The sequence below is a fragment of the Notolepis coatsorum genome (assembly GCF_963971535.1).
Source record: "Notolepis coatsorum genome assembly, chromosome: 12".
NCBI classification, from domain to species: Eukaryota; Metazoa; Chordata; class Actinopteri; order Aulopiformes; family Paralepididae; genus Notolepis; species Notolepis coatsorum.
Genome location: NC_140176.1, coordinates 100,611,432 through 100,623,772, shown reverse-complemented (window position 1 = coordinate 100,623,772; position 12,341 = coordinate 100,611,432). Strand labels below are relative to the sequence as shown.

The 12,341-nt window shown below is 42.5% G+C and overlaps 1 protein-coding gene across 1 annotated transcript in view; it reads left to right on the top strand.

Moving 5' to 3' along the window:
• Positions 1 to 12,341, top strand: part of LOC311237989 (A disintegrin and metalloproteinase with thrombospondin motifs 19-like) — a gene marked incomplete at its 3' end in the record, with an annotated part of 279,286 nt that overhangs the window by 155,695 nt on the left and 111,250 nt on the right. The window contains 4 exon segments of the mRNA XM_084325960.1: positions 8,886 to 8,965; positions 9,049 to 9,189; positions 9,585 to 9,718; positions 9,892 to 9,902. Coding sequence (XP_084182086.1) covers positions 8,886 to 8,965; positions 9,049 to 9,189; positions 9,585 to 9,718; positions 9,892 to 9,902 — 366 coding nt within the window.

Genomic DNA, 12,341 nt, shown 5'->3' with positions numbered 1-12,341 from the left:
GGGGCTGCTGTACCAACGGGAGACTCGGTTGATGAAATATGAATTCAGATCGCTAATAAAAAAATAAAATGACAAATCGCGTCGTATGCACTCACCGGGGGGCATGAAATAACGAGTTATGTCGTCGCTGGCACCCAAAGTGTTAAGCAATCAAATACCATAATATTAGTAATAACAGTAAAGACAATCAACAAAAACATATTCAATTACAAAATAATCATTCAATCGGGTAGTCATTTTACAGATGTAGCCACTCAGATACATGTATTTACAAAGCTTGTTCTCTTATTGTATGACAACCATCTACATATTTTGCAGCTAATGCTGTACACTGACTTTTCTCGCCACGCATATAAAACAGCTTTTGATGATCAGGGAGATGGATAAACTGTGGATCCATTTTATTTATTTTATCAAAGAAAACTTCTCTTAGATCCTTATATTTCTCACAGTATAGTAGGAAGTGAGGTTCTGTCTCAACATCCCCCTGATGACAAAGTGAACACAGCCTAGCCTCTCTGGGCAGCCAGTTCTGCCTGTGACGAGTGTGACGGCCTGTTTCTATGGCTAGGCTATGTCCACTCAGTCTGTACCGTGTCAATGTCTTTCTTAATTTTATATCATTCACAGTGGTCAGGTATTCTGCCACCGTGTACTCTCTGTTTAGGGTCAAATAGAATTCTAATTTACTTTGAGATTTGGTTGTTTTTTTCCAATATTCTATATACATTTCTTTTTGTTTTGAGATTATTTGGTTGGGCCAGATTGCTTGGTGTCTGTCCTGAAGCCCTGGGCCCTCATTCATCAACGTGGCGTAGAAAATGTTCTATTTCCACACGTAAGCACAGAATCTAGAATCAGTGCACGCACAAAAAAAACGGGATTTATCACACGTGCGTACACAGGTTCTACGCACACCTGTCTTGATAAATATGACTTTGATCCTACGTTTGAGCTTGTGCACTGTTTTACGTATTTGCATACCAGAACCGATTAACCATATACGGTAATGGAATACCCCCATGAAATGTGGAAAAATGGACTAAGCCGAGGGAAGCGTGTTATGAGACAGGCTGACAGACGTGTACACGTACGGTGATGTCGGATATGATATCTATTAACCATTGCTGCCTGGGCAGCGCAAACACTAATAAAGACCGTGCTGGAATATGACTGCCTTTTCCCGTTTTGTTTGATTAATACCCAGGGATTAAAGTTCTCCTCAATTTTATTCCAAATCGCGATGGATTTTCCGTCAATTTTCTACCTGCTGCATATGATTTCTAGAGGCATACTACAATCTATTTTGATGTCAGTATTGGGTAGCCTATATAAACAATAATACGAGAGCATATACAAGAACAATGAATCTCACTGCATGTATGATGTAGCCTGCCTTTCAATACATGAACTTGAATACCATCATGTTTGTGTGCGGGACTCACAAGGCTGTTGTCACAATGGGTGGTACCGGTACAGTAATAACAGTCTACACAATATCACGATGGACCATGCCATAGCCTATGTTCTATTATGACATGATCTGTGACGACAAATGTTCTAGAATGTTTGATTAAGATATCATACTCTGACAGCATGCCTATGATCAACAAAAACGCGAACTTGAATCCCATCATCATATTTACATAGTCTGTCCACTATCTGGTGTCATTGCAATGCGTTTTTTATTCTTTCTTATACAGTAAAAAGGGGGAAGAACACTATATCGTGGGTGTTCATATGACTTGTATTCTGCTTACAGCTTCGAAATTCCACTTGTTTCGTTTAACGTAAAGCCTTTTAAATATAATCAAAACGTTCCCGTGTTTCTGCGGTCTGTGCGCAAAATAATAACGAGTTGTCAGTCAGTACACCCCGTATATTCCGATAACGCTATATAAACCATGCTGCATTCATTCTGAGAGAAAGATCTATTATTCCAAATGCTATTTATAGGGTTTTGACCATAATTACACTACTGTTGCTATTTCACAATGAACTATAATGAATTACGGGGGTCATACAGAACACGCGCCAGTGTCTTTATTTCCGCGTTGGAACGAATGCATGTACTGAGGAGCGCTTATGCCGTAGTAACGATATTCTACCACTGGGCGTCAGCTAAGTGTGCTCCGAGCTGTGCGTACACATAAGCACGAAGTCAAGTTCAAGTTGAAATTGATGAATCCCACTCTTTGCTTAGAAATGGTTGTACGCACAGGTTAAGCACATATCTGTGCGTAAGACACGTTGATGAATGAGGGCCCTGGTGTTTGTGGGCAGAGATGTCTGACTAGCTGGCAGAGGGGACTCTTATCTGGATTCATCCCTTGGCTCTGAAGGGCTTTGTAGTGGTAGGAGTGGGGGTCACTTGATTGGAGGTGTGTATAAAATGTGATGGCTCGCTTTTGAATTTTAATAATTAGAGGGTATTGGCCAAGTTCTGCCCTGCATGCATTATTGGCAGTGTGTCTGTACACCCTAAGTAGGTTTTTGCACAATTCTGCATGCAGTACTTCTAATGGGTGTTTTTCCCATTTTGGGAAGTCTTGGTTAGTTAATGGACCCCACACTTCACTGCCATATAATATTATTGGATTTATTACAGAATTTTGAATTTTGAGCCAGGTCCTAATTGGGATGTCAATTGGAATTGTCCTTTTGATGGCATAAAAAGCCCTTCTTCCCTTCTCTTTCAGTTCATTCACAGCCATGTTGAAGTTACCATTATGATTTATTTTCAATCCCAAATATGGGTAACTTTTTGTGTTTTCTAATATGTGTGTGAAAGACCATGACTTTAGTCTTCTTCATGTTTATGTTCAGAGACCATGTCTCGCAGAACTGGTGGAGGATGTATAGGTTCTGTTGTAGACCCTCTTTAGTGGCTGACAGCAGAACCAGATCATCTGCATACATCAACAATTTTGCATTGGTATCGTGCAAAGTCAGACCGGGTGCAGTAGAAAGCTCTAATAACTTTGCTAATTCATTTATATATATATTAAACAACGTTGGGCTTAAATTGCACCCCTGGCGGAAATGTGTTATTTTATTGCCAATTCTAACAGCACATCTGTTTTTTGTGTACATGGATTTGATCAAGTCATATGTATTTCCTCCAACACAACTTTCTAGAATCTTGAAGAAGAGACATTTGTGCCAAATTGAATGAATTGGACAAAGCAGGAATATATTTTGTTTTTGTTCTGTTTCACGTGAATGTCAATTATGGTTTTAAGAGTGTATATATGGTCAGAGGTACGATAATTTGGTAAGAATCCAATTAGGCTTTTACTTAGAACACTGTGTTCCGTAAGGAATTCTATGAGTCTGGTGTTGATGATACTACATAGAAGTTTGCCCAAATTACTCGTCACACAGATACCTCTATAGTTTTTTGGGTCATATTTATCTCCACTCTTGAATATTGGGGTTATGAGTCCTTTATTCCAAACATCAGGAAAATAGCCTAAATTTAGTGTCAAATTGAATAATTTTAAAATAGCCAGTTGGAATTTTTCAGAGCTGTGTTTAATCATTTCATTCAATATGCCATCTGTACCACAGGCCTTTCTAGCTTTAAGGCACTGGAGTTTTGATATCAGCTCTTGTTCAGTGATTGGGATGTCTAGAGGGTTTTGATTATCCTTTATAATATCTTTCAATTTTTGTAACTTTTCACATATCTGGCTGGTTTCCGTTTTTGTATTCAGGGGTACAGTTGTAAAGAGTGATGTGAAGTGGTTTGTCCAAACATCACCATTTTGAATAGCCATTTCTTCCGGCTTATCTTTATTCAATGAGTTCCAGTGGTCCCAGAAGGAGTTAGAGCTTAAAGAGTCCTCTATTTTGCATAACTGTTTATTTACGTGTTTGTTCCTTTTAATTCTGATGGTCTTTTTATAGTGTTTCAGTGTTTCACAGTATTGGAGGCGTAAGGTATCATTGTGTAGGTTTACGTGTTTCTGGTTTGATATTCTTAACTGTGTTCTAAGAACTTTACATTCTTTGTCAAACCAGTGGTCCTTTTTAGTTTTTCTCTGTTACCTGATAATTTTTATTTGGACTTTATTGCAGTTCTTTCAAATATATAATTTATGTGTTCTACAGCTAGGTTGACTCCTTCAACACTGTTAGAGTATGGCGTGGCTAGGAACGTATCTAACGGTGATTGTATCCCATCACTGGCGATCGCTCTCTGGTAGTCCTGCATGCTGTTCTGGGACCATCTGTAGTATTTGGGGATGTTGTGTAGTTCACTGGGCTGTGTAGGGGGATTTTTGAGAGACTCAGTTATTTTCATGTATGCAGTGATCTGACTGGTCGGAGAGTGGGGTCAGATGTTTGACTGTGAATGAACTGAAAGATACTGGATCCAGATCTGTTATCATGTAATCTACTGTGCTGCTGCCAAGGGATGAGCAGTAAGTGTACCTTCCTTGTGAGTCCCCTCTCACACGCCCATTGACAAGGTAGAGACTCAGTCCTCTGCAGAGCTGTAATAAGTCCTTCCCATTTTTGTTTATGGAGGTGTTATGGTTATTTCTAGGGGACGGGTTTACATGGTTGCATATGGTGTGGTCAGATATAAATTTGTCTCCATGTGTACTGGTGAAATCAGGGTGGGTTCCCGTTCGGGCATTAAAGTCACCGCAAACAAGCACATGACCTTGACTTTGATAAAAACATATTTCTGACGCAAGGTTGGAGAAGATGTCCTCTGAGTAATATGGAGACCCAGAGGGTGGTACATATATTCCACAGATACAAATATCTCTTTGAGAGGAGATTACTTCTTTATTTAGTTTTAACCAAATATGATTGTTCCCGGTGTTTAGAATCTATATTGACTGGTGGAGTTGTGATTTGTACCAAATTATCAATCCCCCTGAGTCTCTGCCCTGACTAATATGTTTTGTTTTATTTGATGGCAACATGACCTCTCTATAGTGTGGAGGACAGTGTGTGGCTACATCCTCTCTACACCATGTTTCAGTTAGAATTAAGAGGTCATTGTTTGTTATAGCCTGTAGAAAATCAGAGTCTCTACTCTTCAGGCCGAATGTTGAGGTGTGGACTCGAGTCACGAATTTGATGACTTTGGACTTGACTTGACCAAATAAAAAAAGACTTGCAACTCGACTTTGACTTTAACACCAATGACTTGTGACTTCACTTGGACTTGAGCCTTTTGACTTGAGAAGACTTGATACCTTCCCCCATGCCCAACAATTAAAAATTATGTTATTAAATGTGCCGTGAATTAATAAATGTCCAGCGAATACTCTTAATTCGCGCAGCCGGCTCCTGTGTAACCTGTGTGTTTTGTTTACCTGCCAGTCTAGACTGTCATGGCGGTGCCCAGTAATCGAGTTTTTACACATGGATATCCTCACTATTTCTCTTTTGGACCGGTGGTCGTCCGTTTATTAAGATCGAATGGACCATGGGTCAACTTCCAGACATCGGATGATTGTGGATTCGGGTATCGAAACGTTTTTCTAAAGTTTTGAGAGTACGGATTTGTGCGTGAATGTGGACCCGGGAACACGTTGTTTGGGTAAGTCACTTATGTTATGGTTAAGGGTATGGAAGATGAACATATGAGGGTCCGGATATCTTTTCTTCGAATGCGGGATGTTAATAATAATATAATTGTGTGTGTGCGTATTGGCTTCGGTGATTCACTAGTACTGTGAGGTTTTTGTCCGCTGCTCACCTACTCGCTCTGTTCCTTTAAGATTTCGGTTAATTAATTGCATTCTCCTCTCCACACGCTTCTTCCTTTAGATGCCGTTTGATTGGTGCTCCCCCAACCACACGCTTGTCAATCTCATCCCGCAGCTGTCACAGCTTGTCATTAAGCATCCCTTTTGCTTTATATACCCCGATTCCCCATTTAGTGTTGTTGGATCGTTCTGATATATTCTCGGCATTTGCCGTTACCTTCCGTTCGCTGCTTTTCCCTGTGCTTTGCCTCTCAGGACTCTCGAGGAGTATTCCGTTTGGACAACCCGTTCCCCGTTACGAAGCGCTCGCCCTGTTTGATCTGCTTGCTTCACGCACAGCGCTCTGGTGAGTTTTTGCAAGACAGTCTTTGGACTCAATAATTTTTCGTGTGTGTAATGCACTGAAGAGATCCTGTTTTTCGTTCAGACTGTCTCTCACCCTTTTTGCCTGTTTTGGATATTCATTGGGATTCATTATTGTTTGGACATTGCTCACTGTGTGTCTCACACCGAAGATTCTGTCACTTGGATTTATTGTTTGGACAATGCTCACTGTGTGTTTCACACCGAAGATTCTGTCACTTGGATTATCTGTTTGGGACAAGTCACTTCACCTGTCACCTGTCAGTTCCCAACTGTTCACTGAGCTAACCCGCTCTCTCTCTCTCCCTGTTCCGCTACCACCTCGGAGTACTGCCGGGAGGATTCTGCAGAGCGGCTCTGACGTCACGGACAGATTCCTCAAACGTAACCCCCCCGGGAGAAGCTGCAGAGCAGCAACATTCCTCACATGCTTGTTTCCCAGTTTGTTTCTGTTCTCAACCAAGTTCTTTCTGTTACTCTGTAAAATAAACAAGCCCTAGTTTTTGGCTAACTCTGAAACTACTCTCTCTGTGCCGTTTGCGTTTGGGGTCGGTGTCAAACCATAACAAGTACAGGGGTTTAACGGCTTAAACTGGGTTTTGATTATCAGTTAATCGATGCAGATAAAATTTTGTGCGTCTGTATGTGTAGTTGTGTACTACTGTCGTGAGTTTGTGAGTCACATTGGTCTAATTTAAGCCTCCGTTATACATTCCGTATGACTCGTTTCATATCTGTGTATCTAATGTGCGCGCTGTGCAGTCTGTTTACCTTGGCAACATGGGTCGCTAAGGAATTTAACTTGCTTACGTAGAAACAATGCAAGATAACGAGACCTTTCATTATAACGTCTTGTTATGACTAAGATATCAAGTATTTACTCCCGGAAAATCTTTATGTATGGGGATAACGAGTATATTGTTAACTTAGCTCCTGTACTCTGTCGTCTACTCTAAGCCGTCCTAGGTTGTCAAAGTGGGCAGGGGTGAGGTGGGTTCTAGGAGTAAGGTCAAGCAGTAGTCTGACCAGTTTGTTTAGTGATGTTTGTAATCTTGTTTTTAGGGCCTTTGAGGTGCTTTGGTACCATGATGTGCAAGCATAGTCGTAGTACCCTTGAATGAGTGCTCCTGTTAGTGTCTTCAAGGTATTCTTGTTTAACAGAGAGGAGATCCGGTACAAGAATCGAGTTTGTTGGTTGACTTTTTTTTATTACATTGGATGCCATTTTGTCACAGGAAAGATTAGCCTCTAGGATGGAGCCCAGGTAGGTAATTTCATCTTTCCTTGTGACAATATTGTCACCCACTGTAACTGAGAAGCTGTTGGCCTTGCTGAGTTTATTTGATCAGAGAGAGAGAGAGAGAGAGAGAGAGAGAGAGAGAGAGAGAGAGAACTCACACACAAATTAGGCCCTACCTAATTATAATACCTAATAAACTACCTAATATACGAAATGCAGAGATGCCTTGTCATTTCAGTACAGATTTTTTATACCCCAAAATTGATAAAGGGTTAAGGTAGACTAGTTAGTTGAACCGAGGTCTGCTATTATGGATCATGTGCCATAGACTCATTAGACTGTATATACAGGGCAGGTAGACGTTAAATAACTGATTGGTCCAAGTGGGAAGACAATATCTTGGTTATTGTTATCCTACCTTTAAAATGGATATGGTGATCCTTATTATTTCTTTTCTCAATATACTCCTGAACTGGTTTTCTCAAGCAGCTCTTGCCCAAATGTATCTAGTTATAAGACTAACCCTGATTCTGAATATTATTACATTTATAGTAATTAGATTATGTTTTGCCAACTAGTTGATAATGAATTTTTTTGGTGAAGCGTGTATTATGACTTGTTTAGGACTCGAAACTCAAAGGTTAGGACTTGGGACTCAACTTGGGACTTGTCAGTCTTGACTTGGGACTTGACTCAAGACTTGCCTGTCTTGACTTGGGACTTGACTCGGGACTTGAGTACCAAGACTTGAGACTGACTTGTGACTTGCAAAACAATGACTTGGTCCCACCTATCCTGTATGTTCCAACAACTGATAGCAAATTATTTCATTTTTGTACAAAAAATATATAAAGGTGTTCAGAGGTATAAAGGTTATAAAGGTATAAAGGTATTCAATCAATGAACAAACATCACAGAACAAATGTAACAACAACAAAGGCAGGCAACAGCAGGCAACTGGCCTGCTTTTCTTTTTAGGGCCGACTGCTAGCTTGGAGTGAGAAGTCTACTGCACAGGGTGGAGAGCATCTGTTTGATCTCCTTCAGCTCTGATGTGGGTGGGGGAGGAGGAGGCCTGGTCAGGGCGGATGCATAGGTCATCTGCTGCTGGGGACGGTGGAGGGGTCGGCTGGGGGGACGTCTCCTCTCACTGGGTGGGTTGGAAGGGTGGGGTATAGGTGGTGCGGATGCATAGGTCATCTGCTGCTGGGGTCGGCTGGGGGGATGTCTCCTCTCACTGGGTGGGGTGGAGGGGTGGGGTATAGGTGGGGCATGTGGTACTGCAGGGGTTTGTGGGGTGACTCCTCGTGGGTATCTCGTAGGCCTGTGCTTTCTCAGAGAGGCCGGTGTTTGACTGGGTCTGTTGGGGTTGCGTCCAAGGGCAGCATCTTTTAATGTTTTTGCAAACGTCCTCACTCCAGCGTTGTTTAGGTGTAGCCCATCATGAAGGTCCCATGTGCCGATGTTTGTGTGGTGGGCCAGGTGAACATTTGGGAGGGCAGCACAGTCTCTTGAGATCTCCATGTTGATTTCATGAATTATGTGTGGAGGGGTGTACATCCTGGGGAGGAGGGTGGAGATGACTACTCTGGTATCTGGGAACCCCCTGGAGGCCCTCTCAGCCACCTTGGTCAGTGCTTCAGCAGTCCCACGGCGTAGATGGTGGAGGTCATTAGTGCCTGTGTGCACCACCATGTACTGGGGGCTCCCTAGAGTGTCCTGTCTGAGCAGCTGCATGGCATGGCCTGTGTTCCGACAGCGCTTGGCTGTCACCTTGAGGCCAGGGAAGAGGCGTGCTGTGTCCAGGTGTTTGCCATTGGAATCCATGAGGAGGACTACCTGGGCTTCGGGCTGGTCTGGTGGACTGGGGTGGAGGTTGGGCTGCTGGGAGGGGGGTCTGAGTCAGAAGGCATGTCAGTGGGTGTTAGGCTGGGAGGAGTTAGTGAGGTCAGGGGGAGAGAGGTAGATTCTGGTTTGGCAGTAGGGGGGGTGGTGGGTGTTGGAGCAGAGGACCGCTTACGGCCGGGGGGAGATGTATGTATTCTTTCTTCCTGTCGTTGCAGCTTTACTTCCTCTATCTCTCTGCGTAGAATCCTCTCTCGGCTGCCTGTATCTTCCTTCATGGCTTTCATCTGGGCATGTAGGGTGTTGTTGTCCTGCTCTAGCTCCTGCATGGCTTGTGTGAGCTCCCTGATGCTCCTCTGGGTCTCTCTCAGCTCTGAAACGGTCTCCTCCCTGCTCTTCTTCAGATGATGGAGCTCCTCTCCCAGCTGCTGAATGGTGCAGAGCTCAGTCAGACAGGCCAGAGTCCTCTCTCTAAACTCAGTAAAGTCCATCTCCAGGAGAGATACACTTTCTCTCAGCTGCTGGACCAGTTTGGAGGGTGTTGAAGGAGTGTGGATGGATGGACTGGCTGGTGCTCTTGGAACTGGCAGTGGCATCTCTGGGTTCACTGTGTGGTTGGAGGGAGTTGGAGGGGCACAGTCAAAAGGGCTAGTTGCTGGTTTTGACTCTGATCTGTGTTCACCTTGTTCTCTTCTGTCTGTGTGTCCGCAGCATTGGTATTGGTATGAGAGCGAGAGAGAGAGAGAGAGAGAGAGCGAGAGAGAGGGGGAGAGAGAGAGAGAGCGAGAGAGAGACCGAATTAACTCACTGTTTACGTGGTCCACTCACTGTTGTCCCGACTCCCCAGACTGTTGATGTATATCAAGCCGGAGGGCTTGATAAAGTGTATAATCCGCTGTTGATGATATATCCAGTCCACTGTCCAGACTGCCATATAGCTTGTTAGCTGTTAGCAGTTAGCACCACACAACAAGTAGTTTGATTTCTTTGTCCATTTCCGCGTCGAACAGACTGCAAACTACCTGGCGTTCTATCGCCATGCTCTAAGACAAACTCTAACCTTAACCAACTTTGAAAGAGTGCCTAAGCTTAACCGTCGAAAGAACTTGCAGTCACGCTCTAAGACAAATAGCTCGCATCTCAGTCACAACAACACAACTATGATCTCTACCACCAAGCTAGAATTGGAACATAGAAATTGGATTCGGCCAATCAGAGATCGTCTCCGCGAAATGCTGCTACGGAAAAAAAAACTGACGTCGGCCAATCAGAGAGCGTCTCCGCGAAATGCGGCTACAGAAATTATTGACGCTGCTGCCTAGACCGCTTCAAATCGCGCCCGGATTCCAACATAATAGTCATATTTCAACGCACAACGCGTTACGCACTGATTGGCTGCGACGGATACAGCGATCACACAGTGACGCGCACTCAGAGCGCTATTGCGTCTAGCCCGGGCCGAGAAATAAAAAAAAAAAGAAAAAAAAGTGAGTCACTTTCTGTTCAGGAAAACGAGTATTTTTAATTTGATATATTAACGTTATATTGTGCATTGGAAACACAAACATACTGTTCCACCCCAGGTGAAAATCTGCATAAAATGTATACCTAGGTAAATGGAATATTGCTCCACTTCTACAAGGGCTATTTGCATATTCTTGGTATCTAGGAACATCTATGGACCTCAATGAATGTATTCTCAGTGTCAGAAATATTGTGTCTATTACTAGGCTTGCTTAAATTCTGATGAAACAAAGGAAAATATGAATTATGATTTTTCTTTTCATCTTTGACAGTGAATAAAACCATGATAATAATGACCAAACTTAAAAAACTGCCACTGAGCTAATTCAGTACCCTCTTGAGATCATGTGTACAAAAGATCTAAGGAAATTAATAAAGGGAAGATGATAAAATTTAAGGTTTTGTATATACAGTACTGAATTCTCCCATCCGGACCAATGCAATTTGAAATATTATTATAGAATATAGAATATATGCTTATACATTACCTTATTATAGCCAATTCGCACATTTATATATATATACATATAGTATCTTTCAAATGGCCGAGTTCAATTTGGATATAGTATCACCAGGCATGCGTAATAACATATACAGATATTTAATGTAATCGACTGTACTTTTTTATTTCTCCCACAGTGTAATCATTCTGTAACTAATTTCAGATCTAATTATTCCTACATGATTACAATAGTGTGGAGAAACTGACTGCGTTTCAATATTTGTCAAAAACGTTACCTTTTGTAGCTTATTATCGCGAATCATAACAATTATTGATATGATTCCTTCAGAACGCCGAACTTTGAACGTCCATAGCAGACCACAGGAAGTGTAGTTTTGAGAAATTCCGACACTGGCAGATAGCTGGCGAGGCGATCTTCAAAATGGCCGCAAAAAAACTACAATTCCCATGGTTCAACATTTCCATTTCCGCTTCCGCGTCAAAAACGCGACTGAAAAATAAAAACTTAAAATGATAAAAACTCACTTTTAACCTATTGCTAAACTATTGCCAACCTAACGTTTTACATTCTACATGTATTTGTGACATAGTAGTGATAATAATACTTACGTTTGATTTTAAAAACGCTAATTTATTGCATCACTCATAAAAATATTAAAGGTGCTATGCATTATAAATGTCATTTTTCAGTCTCTAGCATTGTATTATAGTAATAGGAGTTCGTATCAATGTGTTTTTGGGCCTAAATACTATATTGGCGAATTCCTCAGCTACAGCCCATCCCCTCTTTGCCTCTAGTAAATCAGGTCATGTTGATTTGACGACCTGGTGCACGTCACAGGGCGCTGTTTATAGCGCACGGTGATGTGATTGGCTCTGTGGTTTTAGTAATGCCCGCCTCCATTCTTGCTACCTGCAGGGTGGAAGGCTTGTCCAGAAGATCACTAATCAGCTGAAGCCTGATGCGGTTCCCTCGGTCTTCGACAGACAGACCGGCGTTAGCTCTCGGGACTCGGGAGCGATCGCTAGCTACTTAGCACCAGCCGGGGCCGGCGTTAGCAACCGGGAGCGTCGTTGAGCATTCAGCCTGCTGGCTACCTAGATCCACTTCAACCAGCGTCGCGGAGCATTCAGCCTGCTGGCTACACAGCTTGTCGGTGTGCTAATAGCCTCT